Source organism: Capricornis sumatraensis, chromosome 9 (assembly GCF_032405125.1).
Source record: "Capricornis sumatraensis isolate serow.1 chromosome 9, serow.2, whole genome shotgun sequence".
NCBI lineage: Eukaryota > Metazoa > Chordata > Mammalia > Artiodactyla > Bovidae > Capricornis > Capricornis sumatraensis.
In genome coordinates, this window is record NC_091077.1 from 39,647,010 (window position 1) to 39,666,853 (window position 19,844).

Here is a 19,844-nt window from a genome sequence, read left to right on the forward strand (position 1 = left end):
TCCAGAAAAACATCTATTTCTGCTTTATTGACTATGCCAAAGCCTTTGTGTGGATCACAATAAACTGTGGAAAATTCTGACAGAGATGGGGATACCAGACCACCTGACCTGCCTCTTGAGAAATCTATATGCAGGTCAGGAAGCAACAGTTAGAACTGGACATGGGACAACAGACTGGTTCCAAATAGGAAAAGGAGTACATCATGACTGTATATTGTCACCCTGCTTATTTAACTTTTATGCAGACTACATCATGAGAAATGCTGGACTGGAAGAAACACAAGCTGGAATCAAGACTGCTGGGAGAAATATCCATAACCTCAGATATGCAGATAACCCGACACTTACGGCAGAAAGTGAAGAGGAACTAAAAAGCCTCTTGATGAAAGTGAAAGAGGAGAGTGAAATAGTTGGCTTAAAGCTCAACATTCAGAAACCAAAGATCATGGCATCCGGTCCCATCACTTCAGGGCAAATAGATGGGGAAACAGTGTCAGACTTTACTTTTTGGGGCTCCAAAATCACTGCAGATGGTGACTGCAGCCATGAAATTAAAAGATGCTTACTCCTTGGAAGAAAAGTTATGACCAACCTAGATAGCATGCTCAAAAGCAGAGACATTACTTTGCTGACTAAGGTCCGTCTAGTGAAGGCTATGGTTTTTCCAGTGGTCATGTATGGATGTGAGAGTTGGACTGTGAAGAAGGCTGAGCGCTGAAGAACTGATGCTTTTGAACTGTGGTGTTGGAGAAGACTCTTGAGAGTCCCTTGGACTGCAAGGAGATCCAACCAGTCCATTCTGAAGGAGATCAACCCTGGGGTTTCTTTGGAAGGAATGATGCTAATGCTGAAACTCCAGTACTTTGGCCACCTCATGCGAAGAGTTGACTCATTGGAAAAGACTTTGATGCTGGGAGGTGCCTGGAGCCAGCGTGAGGAACTCCGCCCATGGCAAAGGTCATGAGGAAGGAGGCTTGGCATATGCAAAGGTGTGATCAAGCCTCAGGAAACCCTCTGTTCCTGAGCATCTACCCCCAAAACCAGAGTCTATCTACTTTACTGTTTCACGCTCTCGCCTACACGTCTGACTTTATGCGGGGCTGTTCCCCACCGGTTTCTCAGAGAAGGAGTAAACGTGCAGCTCCAAGTCAATAAAAATTCCTGGGCATGACAAGAGTGTTTCAACTCATGAACTCCTCTGAAGGTTATCTAGCCCGCGTGTATAGTTTCGTCCGGCCACATGTGAATGTTCACAGCCTCCCAACCTGAGAGGCATGAGATGTTTTAGACTTACTAAAGGCAAATTCTTTTGGGGAGTTAGAAATTATTAGTATAGTGGGTTGGTTAGGAATTATATTGATGAAGGGTTTTTCATTTGTTGTGCCAATAATTGCTGCTAATTCCCTGCCCTGGGTGGTACAAAGGTTTCTCAGGTCAAACCTCTCTGCTGGCAAACTAGCTTGTGTGACAGGATTATCCATACTCCTGCCACTACACACGATTGTTTACTACCTCTCAACCATAAACAGCACAGAGAGTTTGGAGTATTTTGAGAGTCTTAATTAGCATAGGGCTTTTCTCATTGTTGAGTCAATGATTGCTGCCAGGCCTCCATATCCTTAGGCACCTGGGAATATATTAATCAATGTATTTGGAATATAGAAAAGGAAATATAGCAGTTTTTAAGGTTAGCAATACTAGACTTTTTGAGTTAATGAATTTTCTCTTTTGTAATAGATCACTGTACTTTGTTATAAATCACTGTGTCCTTGCTATGTAAAAATGTAACTTTATCACTATCTTAAGACTAAATAGATCTTAAGGGGAACATTGGTGAAAGGATTTTCATTTGTTGGGCTGATGTTTGCTGCTAAATCTCCATATTCCCTGCCCTTATAATGAATATAACTAATGTATAGGAGAAATAAGTTTTAACCTTTAAGCATATAGGAGAAATAAGTATTAACCTTTAAGATTAATCATGTTAACATTGGGTTAAATAAATTCCTTTCTTGGTTGTAACTCACTACACCCTCACCCTATAGGAATGCAACTTTATTTGGAGGATGGTGCCTGGTTTAAGAAAAAACACCCTTGGAAAAAATAAGTTTTTTGGTTATCAGAAAGAAAGGGTTGTAAAATGTCAGCAGCCTCATGGCCAGAAGATGATGTAAAACCCCTAAGATCTTTTTTTTTATGTAAAGCACCTGATTTTGATAAAAGTCAGGACTGCTGACCCCCGCGTTTCTCTGTATTCGTCCCTATGTGTGACAAAAGGTATATAAGCAGACCCCAAAATAAAGAAATCGGGATCAGTTTCCAGAAAGACTGATTCCCCCATGTCTTTTTTTCTTGCTCCCAGTTTTTCTGGCTGAATTCGCATCTGGAGCGTGGGTGCTCGCCATGTCTACTTACTTGTCCTGGCTTTCAAGCCCACGCGAGAAGGAGCCCAAGGAAGGGCACCTTCCGATATTCAAGAGGCGCTGGTGGCCCAATGTAGATGGTGCAAATTCCTTGTCTTGGAATTTTATTGGTGTCCCACGTAAACCAAGTTATTCAGCCTCTTTTTCTCTCCTACTATTTTCTGGCCGAATTCCCATCTGGTGCATGGGTACCCACCAAGCCTGCTAATTTTGCCTGGGCTTCTAAGATCAGACCGGGGGAGCCTCAGTGCCTCCTCTCCTTCGGGAGAACAGGAAGGTGCCTGCAGCCTACGTAGGTGGTGATTGGTATTCCATGTAAACCAAGTTATTCAGCCTCTTTTTCTCTGCTAATTTTCTAATCCCTCTCTATCTGTAATTAAATAAGTTATTTCCAAGGACGCCGACTGCATCCCCACCTTCGAATCACCCTGGATCCACCAGGGCTGGACCTTGGCAGGGAGGGATTGGTGGCAGGAGGAGAAGGGGATGACCGAGGATGAGATGGCTGGATGGCATCACTGACTTGATGAACGCGAGTCTGAGTGAACTCCGGGAGTTGGTGATGGACAGGGAGGCCTGGCGTGCTGCGATTCATGGGGTCGCAAAGAGTCGGACATGACTGAGTGACTGAACTGAACTAAACTGATTCCTCTGTTGATGAACATTCCAGTGTGTATGTTTTCAGTTGCTTAGTCATGTCTTGATTCTTTGTGACCCCAAAGACTGTAGCCGTCAGACTCCTCTGACCATGGAACCTTCTAGGAAAGAATACTAGAGTGTGTTGCCATTTCCTACTCCAGGGGATCTTCCCAACCAGGGAACTAAACCCACGTCTCTCATGTCTCCTGTATTGGCAGGTTGATTCTTTACAACTGTGCCACTTGGGAAGCATGTTGATGGACATTTAAGTTACTTATAAGTCCTGACTATTGCAAACAGAGGTGCAATGAACATTGGGATGTAAATATCTTTTTGAAACATGGTTTTCTTCAGATGTATGCCTGTGAATGGGATTTCTGGGTTATACAATAGCTCTATTTTTAGCTTTTCAGGAAACCTTCACACAGTTCATAGTGGCTATACCAATTTGTATTCCCACCAATGGTATAGCAAAGTTCCATTTTCTCCACACCTTCTCTATCATTTATTGTTTGTAGATTTTTTTTGATGATAGCCATTCTGACCAGTGCAAGGTGATATCTCATTGTAGCTTTGATTTACATTTCTCTAATAATTAGTGATGTTGAGCATTTTTTCATGTGCTTTTTGGCCATCTGTTTGTCTTCATTGCAGAAATGTCTATTTATGTCTTCTGAGAAATTTTTGATTGTTTTTTTTTAAATTGAGCTGCATATGCTCTTTGTATATTTTGGAGATTAATCCCTTATAAACTGCTTTGTGTGTAAATATTTTCTCCCATTCTGAGCCTTGCTGTTTTGTTTTATTTATGGTCTCTTTTGATGTGCAAAAGTTTTAAAGTTTAATTAGATCTTATTTATTTTTGTTTTTATTTTCATTACTCAAGACGAATCTAAAAAGATCTTCTTGTGATTTATGTCAGAGAGTGCCTGTGCTTCCCTCTAAGAGAGTGTTCTGCCTATGCTTCCCTCTAAGATTTTTTATATTATCTGGCCTTACATTTAAGTATTTAATCTATTTGTAGTTTGTTTTTGTGTATGGTGTTAGGTGGTGGTGGTTTAGTCACTAAGTCATGTCTGACTCTTGTGATCCCATGGACTGTAGCCTACTAGGCTCCTCTATCTATGGGATTCTCCAGGCAAGAATATTGGAACTGGTTGCCATTTCCTTCTCCAGGGGATCTTCTAGGACCAGGGATTGAACACAGGTCTCCTGCATTGTAGGCAGATTCTTCACCACTGAGCCATCTGGGAAGCCATATTTCCAGTATCTACCTTCAAAATAAGAATGCTTGGGGTGCCAAGGTAATGTTTCTAATTATACATGTAGATGTCCAGTTTTCCCAGCACCACTTTTTTTTTTTTGTAATAAAGAAATCAACTTTATTGCAGGGACATATCTATGGAAGTTCTGAAATGACTGAATATATTATCAAAGAACACATCAACTTTGCATAAGATGACTACCTTATTCTACTAAACATGATGACAAATACCAGGAGGTACATGTTGATAAATGGTTTAATGTAGCACTATAAATACAAAACTAAGAATATTCTGGGGAAGACCTTCCCACACAGTGATATTAATCACTTTATCAACATTGATTAGATTGCTTTCAAAAAGTGACGAGATTTTTAAAAGTATTCTTAAGTTTTCTCTTTTGTTGAATCTCATTTTATATACTCCGTCCCTAGAAATAACCTCTTCTAGAACAATGACCCAAGAAACAAAATTCATCTATCATCTCTTTAAACTTAGAGCCAGCTCTTTCTGGGAGTGTCAATGAACATACCAAACTGAGTGAGCTGAGTGACTGGCTGGGTGACGGGTTCCTGTGAGGTCTCCGCTAGTTTTGCGGGGCTTCCCAGGTGGCACTAGTGGTCATGGCAACCCACTCCAGTATTCTCGCCAGGAGACTCCCATGGACTGAGAAGCCTGGAGGGCTACAGTCTATTGGGTTGCAAAAAATCAGATACGACTGAAGCGACTTAGCACACACAAGCAGGAACTGTCCAAACTCCTCTTTATATATTTTTAACAAACACTGTGTCAGTGTTTCTAGTGTTTTTAAAATACAGCAGACTCAATAAATATATCTCACTATTTTTTATTCCCTAAAAATTTACAACAGGCTGTAAGAAAGTTTTTAATTTTATAGCAAAAATGTTTAAGGATCACAGAAAAAAAATCATTTTCCCTGTTGATTATTAAGATTTCTTTGCATGGTTTGAACACTTACATTCATTTTTGTAGTTCTAAGCTAACATGCAAAGTTAGGACTCTCTGTACCTGCTTTGAAGAGAGACGACTGTACGTATTATCTGCCCTTCTCTGTACCTTTCACCTGAATTTGCTTAGTAATGTAATGTAGAGCCTTAATCCTGTTTTTTTTGTTTGTTTGTTTTTTTGCTTTACTTTTTAAATTTTTATTTTTATTTTATTTTACTTTACAATACTGTATTGGTTTTGCCATACATTGACATGAATCCGCCATGGGTGTACATGAGTTCCCAATCCTGAACCCCCCTCCCACCTCCCACCCCATATCATCTCTCTGGATCATCCCCGTGCACCAGCCCCAAGCATCCTGTATCCTGTATCGAACATAGACTGGTGATTCATTTCTTACATGATAGTATACATGTTTCAGTGCCTTCTCCCAAATCATCCCACCCTCTCCCTCTCCCTCAGAGTCCAAAAGTCCATTCTATACATCTGTGTTTCTTTTGCTGTCTCGCATACAGGGTTATCATTACCATCTTTCTAAATTCCATATATATGTGTTAGTATACTGTATTGGTGTTTCTCTTTCTGGCTTACTTCACTCTGTATAATAGGCTCCAGTTTCATCCATCTCATTAGAACTGATTCAAATGTATTCTTTTTAATGGCTGAGTAATACTCCATTGTGTATATGTACCACAGCTTTCTTATCCATTCATCTGCTGATGGACATCTAGGTTGTTTCCATGTCCTGGCTATTATAAACAGTACTGCAATGAACATTGGGGTACATGTGTCTCTTTCAATTCTGGTTTCCTTGGTGTGTATGCCCAGCAGTGGGATTGCTGGGTCCTATGGCAGTTCTATTTGTAAATTTTTAAGGAATCTCCACACTGTTCTCCATAGTGGTTGTACTAGTTTGCATTCCCACCAACAGTGTAGGAGGGTTCCCTTTTCCCCACACCCTCTCCAGCATTTATTGCTTGCAGACTTTTGGACTGCAGCCATTCTGACTGGCCAGCACCACTTTTTGAAGGGCCCATCTCTCCTCCATTGTATATTCTTGCTTCCTTTTTCTTAGTTTACCAGAAGTGCCTGGTTCAGGATTTAAATCCCATTTCATTGATCTATATTTCTGTTTTGTGATACCACCATACTCTTTAGATTATAGTAGCTTTGTAGTATACTCTAAAATCAGAGAACCCAATTCCTCCAGCTACTTCCTCTTTTCTTCTGAAGTAAAATGAGTGTATAGGAATGCAAGATATTTCTGTGTATTAACTTTGCATCACCACATTGATAAACTCTAGTCATGTTCTGGTACTACGGCATCTCCAAATAGTGATGGTTTTACTTCTTTTCCCTAGCTCTTTTTTTCCCTATTGAGACTGGTTGAAGGCTTGTTAATGTTGGTTATCCTTTATAAAAATCAAGCTCCCGATTTTATTGATCTTTTCAATTTTTGGTCTATTTCATTTAGTTTCTACCACTATTTCCTTCTACTGACTCTGAGCTTTCTTTGTTCTGCTTCTCCTAATTCCTTTGGATGGTAACTTAGGTGATTTATATGAGAATATCCTTATTCCTTGAGGTACGCTTGTGTTGGTATTAAAATCACTCTTATAAATTTTTGCTGTATCTCTTGTATTTTGGAAATTTGTGCTCTCATTTTCATTTTTTTTGAGAAATATTTCCTGATTTCCTCTTTGATTTCTTAATTTTCTCATTAGGTTTTTTATTATATGCTTTTCAGTCACCATAGGTTTGTGTTTTTCTCATTTTGTTTCCTTTAGTTGATTTCTGCTTTCATATCACTGTGCTCCATAAATGCATAATGCAGTTTCTATACTTTTAAGTTTGAGAAGACTTGTTACTTGGGCTATCATGGATCTACCTTGGTGTATACTCCACAAGCACTATAAAAACTGTTTTTTTTTTTAAATTTAATGTTCTTTATATATTTACTAAGTACAACTATGGTGGCTCAGAGGTTAAAGCGTCTCCCTGGAATGTGGAAGACCCAGGTTTGATCCCTGGGTGGGGAAGATTCCCTGGAGAAGGAAATGGCAACCCACTCCAGTACTCTTGCCTGGAGAATCCCATGGAGGGAGGAGCCTGGTAGGCTACAATCCATGGGGTCGCAAAGAGTCAGACATGACTGAGTGACTTCACTTTCACTTTCTTTCATTCTAATGTCATTTAAGACCACTGTTTCCTTAGTGATTTGCTGTCTAGATGATTAGTCTATTGATGAAGATGAATTGTTAACATTTCCTGTTGTTCTTGTATTATTGCTAATGTTTCCCTTCATATAAGTGAATATTTGCTTTATCCTTTAGTTTCTCTTATCTTAGGTATACAAAGCAAAAGTCACTCACTCTTTGCAACCCCATGGACTTTACAGTCCATGGAATTCTCCAAACCAGAATACTGGAATGGGTAGCCTTTCCTTTCTCCAGGGGATCTTCCCAACCCAAGGATCAAACCCAGGTCTCCTGAATTGCAGGCAGATTCTTTACCAGCTGAGCCACAAGGGAAGCCCTAGATATATATATGTTAGCAAATATTTTTAGTATGTACTCTTCTTGTTTTGATTCCTTTCACATTATGTAATACACTTTGTCTTATGCAATAAAGACAGATTTTCCTTAACGTCTATTTTTTCTGGTATGAATATTGTAATCCCCCTTCCTTATAATGTTCATATGCATAAAATACCTTTTCCATTCCCTTACATTCATTCTTTGTGAAAATTTAGTCTGAAGTTAGTCTCTTGTATGCAATATATAGATATGTGTGCTAAGCTGCTCAGTCATATCTGACTCTTTGTGACCCCATGGACTGTAGCCTGCTAGGCTCCTCTGGCCATGGAATTTTTCAGGCAAGAATACTGGAGTGGGTTGCCACTTCCTCCTCTAGGTGATCTTTCCAACCCAGGGATTGAACTCACATCTTCCACATTTCCTGTATTGGCAGGCAGTTTCTTTACTAGTCCACCACCTGGGAAGCCCAGCATATAGATGGGCTTTGCTTTTTTATCCACTCTGCTACCTTATGTCTCTTTATTGAATCATTTATTCCACTGGCACTTAAAGTAATTATTGATATGTATGTACTTACTGAAATTTTATTACTCATTTTCCAGTTTTTATAGTTCTTCTAAAATCATTCAGAATAATAAACGTCATTTGAGAAAAATTATCTTTAGTTAACCCATGTTGTACCACAAAATTAATCAAAATTTCCAAGTCTTACTTCTCCAAGGCTGGGAAAAGCTTTGTGAAAGTAGGAAAATGCACAAATAAAAATGGAAAAGTAGGAAAATGGACAAAAGAAAATGAGCAAAAAATCAGCAGATAGAGGGGGAAACTTAAAATAGTGAGTATACAAATTGTCTAAAGTGTTCAAATCAAAGAAATGGAAAATTTAAGAAATTAATACAAACAGCAAGTTCAACACCCACAATCTGATCAAACAATAGGGATTCCTTGTTTTAAGGTTTTGAGTCATTCTTCAAGGATGATTCTTCAGATCCAGAACAATTTTCCTTTTTATAACTGCCATCTGAAAGAATTTTTTCAGAGCGCTCTTTATGTCTTTATTTCTTAGACTGTAGATGAAGGGGTTCAGCATGGGTGTGACCACAGTGTACATCACTGAGGCTGTTGCACTTGAGTATGAGCTGTGGGTAGCAGCCGAGCTAAGGTACACTCCTAGGCTTGAACAATAATATAAGAAGACAACCGAGAGGTGTGATACACAGGTGGAAAATGCTTTATATTTCCCCTGAGGTGATGAGATTCCACGTACGGAGAACACTATCTTAGAGTAAGAGTAAAGAATACCAGCCAGGGGGCCACCACCCAACAGCACTGATGTAAAATACATAAAAACATCATTAAGGAAAGTGTCACAACAGGCAAGTAGTACAACCTGTTTGATTTCACAGAAAAAGTGGGGGATTTCCAAATCTGTACAGAAGGACAGCTGTAAGACCAGTAAGCTTTCTAACAAGGAAAACAGGGCACTAATGATCCAGCACACCAGCACCAGCAGTCCACAGAGCCAGGGGTTCATGATGACTGTGTAGTGCAGGGGGCGGCAGATGGCCAAGAAGCGGTCATAGGCCATCACAGTCAAAAGAAAATCATCCAGTGCTGCAAACAGCATGTAAAAATACATCTGGGTGATGCACCCTCCATAGGATATAACTCTGCTCTGGATCTGTATATTTATTAACATCTTTAGGATGGTTGTGGTAGTGAAACAGATGTCAACAAAGGACAAGTTGGAGATGAAGAAGTACATGGGAGTGTGAAGATGGGAGTCTGAAATGACAGCCAGGATGATGAGCAGATTTCCAAACAAAGTGATCAGATACATGGAGAGGAACATTCCAAATATGAATGGTTGCAGTTCTGGTTCCACTGATAAACCCTGAAGAAGAAATCCTGAATTTTGTGTATCATTTCCTGTCACCATGTGCTGGTGTTGATGACTAGGAATAAAAAATACATATATAATTTTGCACAAATAAGTATTATTATTTAAAATGCTACAATGTATATTTTAAACCATATATATGCAAAGTAAACATACATAAAACATTTAAGAGATGTTTTGCAACATCTCTGACTAGATGTTAGAGAGAGAGGAAATATACAGACTTGTAGGAAAGTCTGTACAGACTGAGTAGGAAAGGATACCTAAAGTCCTCAGGTGGTCCTATATAGATGGCTATATGGACAAAATTTTCAGACTTTCTCCCAAGGAATTAAACAGTTGTAATGAGAAATATTTAATGCATTTGAGGAACATATGGTGAGTACTGGACATTTTCTAGGCATAAGATTGTGAGAAACAAAAGCCAAATGATATAATGACAGTGAAAAAATATAAGCAAATAAATATTGCGTATCATGTGACATAGTGACATGTGAAGACAGAAAAGACGGTATAAAAACAGTGGATGAGGGTGTTATTTATTACTGAGAATTCAGGAAGACCTAAAAATGATGAAGACAAAGTTATAAACTAATGATAGTTATTAACATATATGCATCTAAAACAGAAGAACTGACATGTATAAGGCAGTTTTTGATATCTAAATGGAGAAAGCTGACAGCAACAGAAGAAGAGTAGTGGATTTTAACTCCTTGCTTACATAGTGAATAGATCATTGGAACATAAAGTCAACAGCAAATAGTAGCCTTATATGAAACGTTGGGTTGGAAGGACACATTCTTCTCAAGTGCAAATGGACCTTTCTCAAGAGTAGACCATGTGCTGGGAACAATACAAGTCTTAATAAATTTAGAAGATTGACATTATATCAAGCATTTTCTGATCACAATGGTATGAAACTATAAATCAACTATAAGAAAAAGTTGGACAAATCATAAATATATGCATGTTAAACAATGTGCTACTTAATGATTGGAATATTAGAAATCAAAGGAGTCATAAAATTTATGTATACAAATAAAAATGAATGTATGACATACTTACACCATTGTGATAAAACAAACTTAGTAATAAGAGAGAATTGTATAGTAATCCTTACCTACCACAAGAAACAAGATAGATCTAAACAAACAATCTAACTTTATATCTAAAAGAATATAGAAAAGGAGCAAACAGCCAAAAGTCAGTAAAAGAAAGAGCATAAGAAAAATCAAAGCGGAAATAAATTCTTCCAAAAAATTAAAAGAGAGAAGACCATCCTTAAAAATTTTGTGAGGCAAGCCTTATCCTGATACCAAAACCAGACCACGACAACAAGGAAAACAAGAAAATTATAGTCCACTATTTCTAATAAATGTAGAGCAAAAAGTTGCAACAAAATACTAGCAACTGAATAAAAAAATACCTTAAAAGGACCACACACCATTATTAAGTGGGATTTGTTTCTGGGATGCAAGGATGGTCTAGCATCTGAAAGTAGTCAACATGAAAATCCATGATAAACTAATGAAAAATAAATACCATGTATAACAATATGGATGTTATAATGCAAACACAGATCTTGCAGAAGACCAGCTGAGAATGGGCACGAGTACCTGACCGCCAGAAAAGAATACACAGTGCCACACAAATTTTGGTAGGATGAAGTAAATGGGAGAAAAAGAGGAGAGTGAGCGGAACTGCATCTGTACCTGGGCGCTGGGGGAACTGAAGCAGCGGGTCAGATCCCCACATTGAGGCAATTGTTTGGGAAGGAGGAGAAGCATTTGAGGCCATTGGAGAGTGAAACAGCTGATCTGTGACAGTCTGAATGGAATGAGAATCACAAAGACCATCCTTGTTGCAGCTGTATTTACCTCAGACAGGGACACAAGTCCCTTAGAAAGAACAGCGGTTGGAAGCTGGAGTGTAGAGATCTGAGAGCAACCCTAGGGCGAGGTCTACTATTGACCGCAGGGTTCAGTTCAGTTCAGTTCAGTTCAGTCGCTCAGTCGTGTCCTACTCTTTGCGACCCCATGAATCCCAGCACGCCAGGCCTCCCTGTCCATCACCATCTTCCGGAGTTCACTCAGACTCATGTCCATCGAGTCAGTGACGCCATCCAGCCATCTCATCCTCTGTCGTCCCCTTCTCCTTCTGCCCCCAATCCGTCCCAGCATAAAAACTTTTCCAATGAGTCAACTCTTCGCATGAGGTGGCCAAAGTACTGGAGCTTCAGCTTTAGCATCATTCCTTCAAAGAAATCCTTCCAAAGATCTCCTTCAGAATGGACTGGTTGGATCTCCTTGCAGTCCAAGGGACTCTCAAGAGTCTTCTCCAACACCACAGTTCAAAAGCATCAATTCTTTGGCGCTCAGCCTTCTTCACAGTCCAACTCTCACATCCATACATGACCACAGGAAAAACCATAGCCTTGACTAGATGGAGCTTAGTTGCCAAAGTAATGCCTCTGCTTTTGAATATGCTATCTAGGTTGGTCATAACTTTTCTTCCAAGGAGTAAGCGTCTTTTAATTTCATGGCTGCAGTCACCATCTGCAGTGATTTTGGAGCCCCCAAAAATAAACGCTGGCACTGTTTCCACTGTTCCCCCATCTATTTGCCATGAAGTGATGGGACCAGATGCCATGATCTTCGTTTTCTGAATGTTGAGCTTTAAGCCAACATTTCACTCTCCTCTTTCACTTTCATCAAGAGGCTTTTTAGTTCCTCTTCACTTTCTGCCATAAGGGTGGTGTCATCTGTATATCTGAGGTTATTGATATTTCTCCTGGCAATTTTGATTCCAGCTTGTGTTTCTTCCAGTCCAGCGTTTCTCATGATGTACTCTGCATAGAAGTTAAATAAGCAGGGTGATAATATACAGCCTTGATGTACTCCTTTTCCTATTTGGAACCAGTCTGTTGTTCCATGTCCAGTTCTAATTGTTGCTTCCTGACCTGCATACAGATTTCTCAAGAGGCAGGTCAGGTGGTCTGGTATTCCCATCTCTCTCAGAATTTTTCACAATTTATTGTGATCCACACAGTCAAAGGCTTTGGCATAATCAATAAAGCAGAAGTAGATGTTTTTCTGGAACTCTTTTGCTTTTTCCATGATCCAGCGGATGTTGGCAGTTTGATCTCTGGTTCCTCTGCCTTTTCTAAAACCAACTTGAACATCAGGAAGTTCACGGTTCACATATTGCTGAAGTCTGGCTTGGAGAATTTTGAGCATTACTTTACTAGCATGTGAGATGAGTGCAATTGTGCAGTAGTTTGAGCATTCTTTGGCATTGGAATGAAAACTGACCTTTTCCAGTCCTGTGGCCACTGCTGAGTTTTCCAAATTTGCTGGCATATTGAGTGCAGCACTTTCATAGCATCATCTTTCAGGATTTGAAATAGCTCAACTGGAATTCCATCACCTCCACTAGCTTTGTTCATAAGGATGCTTTCCAAGGCCCACTTGACTTCATATTCCAGAATATCTGGCTCTAGACGAGTGATCACACCATTGTGATTATCTTGGTCTTGAAGACCTTTTTTGTACAGTTCTTCTGTGTATTCTTGCCACCTCTTCTTAACATCTTCTGCTTCTGTTAGGTCCATACCATTTCTGTCCTTTATCGAGCCCATCTTTGCATGAAATGTTCCCTTGGTATCTCTAATTTTCTTGAAGTGATCTCTAGTCTTTCCCATTCTGTTGTTTTCCTCTATTTCTTTGCATTGATCGCTGAAGAAGGCTTTCTTATCTCTCCTTGCTATTCTTTGGAACTCTGCATTCAGATGCTTATATCTTTCCTTTTCTCCTTTGCTTTTCACTTCTCTTTTTTTCACAGCTATTTGTAAGCTGTCCCCAGACAGCCATTTTGCTTTTTTGCATTTCTTTTCCATGGGGGTCATCTTGATCCCTGTCTCCTGTACAATGTCACGAACCTCAGTCCATAGTTCATCAGGCACTCTATCTATCAGATCTAGGCCCTTAAATCTATTTCTCACTTCCACTGCATAATCATAATGGATTTGATTTAGGTCATACCTGAATGGTCTAGTGGTTTCCCCTACTTTCTTCAATTTAAGTCTGAATTTGGCCATAAGGAGTTCATGATCTGACCCACAGTCAGCTCCTAGTCTTGTTTTTGTTGACTCTGTAGAGCTTCTCCATCTTTGGCTGCAAAGAATATAATCAATCTGATTTCGGTGTTGACCATCTGGTGATGTCCATGTGTAGAGTCTTCTCTTGTGTTGTTGGAGAGGGTGTTTGCATGACCAGTGCATTTTATTGGCAAAACTCTATTAGTCTTTGCCCTGCTTCATTCCACATTCCAAGGCCAAATTTGCCTGTTACTCCAGGTGTTTCTTGACTTCCTACTTTTGCATTCCAGTCCGCTATAATGAAAAGGACATCTTTTTGGGGTGTTAGTTCTAAAAGGTCTTGTAGGTCTTCATAGAACAGTTCAACTTCAGCTTCTTCAGCTTTACTGGTTGGAGCATAGACTTGGATAACCGTGATATTGAATGGTTTGCCTTGGAGATGAACAGAGATCATTCTGTCGTTTTTGAGATTGCATCCAAGTACTGCATTTCGGACTCTTTTGTTGACCGTGATGGCTACTCCATTTCTTCTGAGGGATTCCTGCCCGCAGTAGTAGATATAATGGTCATCTGAGTTAAATTCACCCATTCCAGTCCATTTTAGTTCGCTGATTCCTAGAATGTTGATGTTCACTCTTGCCATCTCTTGTTTGATCACTTCCAATTTGCCTTGATTCATGGACCTGACATTCCAGGTTCCTATGCAATATTGCTCTTTATAGCATCGGACCTTGCTTCTATCACCAGTCACATCCACAGCTGGGTATTGTTTTTGCTTTGGCTCCATCCCTTCATTCTTTCTGGAGTTATTTCTCCACTGATCTCCAGTAGCATATTGGGCACCTACTGACCTGGGGAGTTCCTCTTTTGGTATCCTATTATTTTGCCTTTTCATGCTGTTCATGGGGTTCTCAAGGCAAGAATACTGAAGTGGCTTTCCATTCCCTTCTCCAGTGGACCACATTCTGTCAGACCTCTCCACCATGACCCGCCCGTCTTGGGTTACCCCACGGGCATGGCTTAGTTTCATTGAGCTAGACAAGGCTGTGGTCCTAGCGTGATTAGATTGACTAGTTTTCTGTGAGTATGGTTTCAGTGTGTCTGCCCTCTGATGCCCTCTTGCAACACCTAGATGGCCCAGTGGGGTGTGAGGAAGGAGATCACAGTGGGAAGTGCCTGTGGAAGAAAATCCAGCAGCCATGAAGGCAAAGCGATACTGCTGAGTCATGTGTAGGGGGTGGAGCCATCACTGTAGCCTCTTTCTCCCCATAGGGACAGGACCAGCAGCTGAACAATAAAGACCCCAGAGAGGCTGGCCCGTTAAGAGCCTGACGCACTGAGCAAAAGACAAGCCCCCCAGGGGGAGGGTATTTTAAGTGCTTGATGCGCCAAACAGCAGAGAAGGACCCCAGCCAGAGAAGGACGCTTTAAGTCCCCTAATGGGCCGAGCAACAGAGAAGGATCAGTCAAAGAGACCCTCTGATTTCCAGCTGTCAGAGGCTAGGAAAATCCTCTGATAGAGCCATAGCTCCTGTGGCTGAAGCAATTGGTGTCCCTGCATGCTTAGCGCTGCCAGGGTCCCCGTGATCCAAGCAGCTGCAACACCTCCACTCTTGGGGCAGAGCTGCCAGAGGCTAGGGGGTAAAAAAACAAAACATCCTAAAAGTGCCATATCTCCTTGACAGTGTGCCTTGACAAGCCACCTGTGCCTTTGCTCACCTGGCATTGATAGAGTCTCCATGATCCAAACAACCGTACCACCTCTATGCTTGATCTCTACTGGGACAGAAATTCCAGGGGCTAGAAAATCCCTAAGAGCACTGTAATTCCTGCTGCCCTAGCTGCTGGCTCCTCTGAGTACCCGGTGCTGCCAGGGCTCCTGCAGTCCAAACAGCTGTGCCACCTCCACACCTGGTCCTCACAGGGGCAGACCCAGGTCCAGCAGGGCAGCCTCAGAAGCAAACCCTGTGTAAAACTCACATGCAGAGGTGAAGATAAAATGACAATTGAAACCCTGGGGGAGTGTGGCTGAGCAAGATGACCCAAAATCTTCTCACCAGCTGTATAAGCTGCAGTTTCAACCCACACAATCAACTGAGCAGACTCTGTGTCTATGGAATACATAAAAAGACAATGACAGTTTCCACAAAAGAAAATGCGCTAGCTCTGGCAGCTGTGAACATTGGAAGCAAGAACATGCAGGAGTAAATCCAGATTAGCGTCTGAGCTGCCCCCACACTGGTCCAGAGATCAGGCCAGTACTGGAGGGCAACTGAGGGAGATGAGGTGGACTGTGGTTCTCAGCAAGGGAAAGGATGCTGACAGCTGCTGCTAAGTCACTTCAGTCATGTCCGACTCTTGTGACCCCATAGATGGCAGCCCACCAGGCTCCCCTGTCCCTGGGATTCTCCAGGCAAGAACACTGAGATTCAAGAAAAACATCTATTATTATATTTTGACTTGTTCTGTAGTTGCTACTGGTGTTTTCTTTTCTTTTTCATTTTTTTTTCTCACTGTTGCTGTAGTTGTTTATTTTATTAGTACTATTAAAGCTATTTAAGCTTTTGAGAATTTTTTAAATCACACTTTTAATTTCTTTTGTATACTTCTGTCTCTATCTTGGCCTTTTGCAGTTCTATGGGGTTTTTATTTTTAAATTTTTAAATATTTAAAATTTATGATTATTATTCTATATTTATTCTTTTGTGTGCTTTTATTATTGTTCTTTTCCCATTGTAGTTATTCCTTAATATATATACGTTTTCTTTATCTACCTCTATTTAACTTTGCTTTTCTAGTCTTTCTTTTTTCCTTTTCTTTCTTTTTCACACTAAGTTGGTTAGTTTTTGTTTTCATTGCTTTATTCCCCAGTTGGCACCTGCTTTGGTTTTGTTTTCCAGTTTGTCCTTTAGTTAGTTCTGTTTTTAACTGGTTGATATCAATTTTGGTTTCCTTTGCTTGCCAAGTCAATCTGTTGTACTTATTATTTTTTGAACTGTTTGGTTTTGTTTATGTGTGTATATGTGTGTGTATATTCCATTATTTTTGTTATTATTTGCCTGAGTTAGTATTTGCCACTTGTCTGGGGTTCTTTTGTTTCTTGTTTTTGTTTTGGTGTGTTTGTTTTAATCCCCTTTAATGCCATAACAAACCACCTGTTGAATCTCCATTCTATGGCCAGAAATCAGGCCCTGAGTTTCTGGAGTGAGAGGACTGACTCCAAGACCCTAGGCTGCCAGAGAACTCCTAATCCCAGGGAGTATTAATTAGTGAGAATTCCCACAAAGGCCTCCACCGTATACAAGAACCAGCATTATCCAAATGCCACCAGGACTGTCTGCAGGATGCCTCATCCAAACAACAAACAAAATAAAAACACAAACCCAATCATCAGCAGACAGGACGACCACCTCACACAGCCCTGCCCCTCAGATGGGGAAAACACAACACAACACAACAACAACTCACCTCCTCCCACCAGAACACAAGCACAAGTCACACCCAACACAAAGCCTACACAAACCAAGGGGCCAACCCTACCCACCAAGGGCAGAAATCAAAACGAAGAAGGAATTCAGCCTCAAAGCCTGGGATAAGGAGACCTCAAACACAATCTTTTTTGGAAAAAAAAAAAGGCAGAGAAATATTGTGCAGATGAAGGAAAAAGCTAGAAACCCACAAGACAAAATAAACAAAGAGGAAATAGGGAAGCTACCTGAAAAATAATTCAGAGTAATGATAGTAAGGATGGTCCAAAACCTCAAAAATAGAATGGACAAAATGCAAGGATCAATTAGCACATTTAACAAAGACCTAGAAGAAATAAACAAACAGACAGAAAACACAGTTAGTGAAGTTGAAAATACTCTGGAAAAGATCAATAGCAGAATATCTGAGGCAGAAGAACTGTTAAGTGAGCTGGAAGATAGAATGGTGGAAATAACTGCTAAAGAGCAGAATAAAGGAAAAAGAATGAAGAGAACTGTGGATAGTCTCAGGGACCTCTGGGACAATATTAATGCACCAACATTTGAATTATAGGAGTTCAGAAGAAGAAGAGAAAAAGAAAGGGTCTGAGAAAATTTTTGAAATGATTATAGTGAAAACCATCCCAAATATGGGAAAGGAAATAGTCAATCAAGTCCAAGAAGCATAGAGAGTCCCATACAAGATAAACCCAAGGAGAAACATGCCAAGACACATACTAATCAAACTAACAAAGACTAAACACAAAGAAAGAATATTAAAAGCAGCAAGGGAAAAGCAACAAGTAACATAAAAGGGAAACCCCATATGATTAACGGCTTATCTTTCAGCAGAAATTCTGCTGGCTGGCCAAAAGAGAATGAAAAAATGTACTTAAAGTACTGAAAGGGAAAAATCTAGAACCAAGATTACTGTACCTGGCAAGGATCTCATTCATAATTGATGAAGAAATAAAAAACTTTACAGACAAGAAAAAGTTAAGAGAATTTAGTACCACCAAACCAGCTTTACAACAAATGTTAAAGGGACTTATATAGACAGGATTCACAAGAGAAGGAAAGACCTACAAAGATAAGCCCCAAACAATTAAGAAAATGACAATAAGAACATTACTTTAAATGTGAATGAATTAAATGGCCCAACCAAAAGACAAAGACTGGCTGAATGGATACAAACCCAAGAACATATGACATATGCTGTCTACAAGAGACCCACTTCAAACCTAGAGACACATACAGACTGAATGTGAGAGGATGAAAGAAGATATCCCATGCAAATGGAAATCAAAAGAAAGCTGGAATAGCAATCTTCATATCAGACAAAACAAACCTTAAAGTAAATAATATTACAAGAGATAAGGAAGGACACTGCATAATGATCAAGCTATCAGTCCAAGAGGAAGACATAGCAATTATAAATATTTGTGCACCCAACATAGGAGCACCTCAATACATAAGACAACACTAAGAGATATAAAAGCAGAAATCGAAAGTAACACAATAATAGTAGCAGACTTTAATGCCTCACTTACATCAATGAATAGATCATCAAAACAGAAAATAAGGAAACACAAGCCTTAAATGACACATTAGACCAGATGAATCTAATTGATATCTTCTGGACATATCACCCAAATGCAGAAGAATACACTGTCTTTTCAAGTGCACATGGAACATTCTCCAGGATAGACCACATCTTGGGTCATAAATCAAACCTCAGTAAATTTAAGAAAACTGAAATTGTATCAAATATTTTTGACCACAACACTATGAGACTAGGTATCAATTAAAGGGGGAAAAAAGTGTAAAAAACACAGACATATGGAGAATAAACAATATGTTTCTAAATAATGAACAGGTTACTAAAAAAATCAAAAGGGAAATAAAAAAATCCTAGAAACAAAATAACAATGAAAACACAACTCAAATCCTATGGGATGCAGCAAAGTCAGTTCTAAGAGGGACGTTTATAGCAAGACAATCCTGTCTCAAGAAACAAGAAAAACATTGAATGGATAACCTAACTTTACATCTAAACCAACTAGAAAAAGAGGAACAAAAAACCCTAAAGTTAACAGATGCAAAGAAATCATAAAGATTAGAGGAGAAATAAAAGAAAAAGAAATGAAGGAACAATAGTAATGATTAATAAAACTAAAAGCTGGTTCTTTGAGAAGATAAATAATATTGACAAACATTTAGCCAGACTCATCAAGAAAAAAAGAGAAGAATCAAATCAATAAAATTAGAAATAAAAAAGTTGAGGCTACAACAGACAACACAGAAATACAAAGAATCATAAAAGTCTATTATGAACAACTATATGCCGATAAAATGAACAACCTGGAAGAAATGGACAGATTTTTAGAAAAGTTTAATCTTCCAAGACTGAACCAGGAAGAAATAGAAATCATGAACAAGCCAATTGCAAGCAGTGAAATAAAAACTGTGATTAAAAAAAAATTTCCCAAGAAAACAAAAGCACGGGGCCATATGGCTTCACAGATGAATTCTATCAAACATTTAGAGAAGA

General features: G+C 39.6%; 1 protein-coding gene across 1 annotated transcript; it reads right to left on the reverse strand.

Annotated features, from left to right (window-relative positions):
• Nucleotides 1-8,800: 8,800 nt before the first annotated feature.
• LOC138086626 (olfactory receptor 7A17-like) lies at nt 8,801-9,793 on the reverse strand. The gene has a single exon (XM_068981466.1). It carries the CDS (start codon nt 9,767-9,769, stop codon nt 8,801-8,803), a length of 969 nt encoding a protein of 322 aa, XP_068837567.1. The 5' UTR covers nt 9,770-9,793.
• Between the last annotated feature and the right edge of the window lie 10,051 nt (nt 9,794-19,844).

What these genes read in the sequence shown, in the direction of transcription:
- LOC138086626 (XM_068981466.1), bottom strand. Translation starts at nt 9,769, where the DNA reads ATGGTGACAGGAAATGATACACAAAATTCAGGATTTCTTCTTCAGGGT.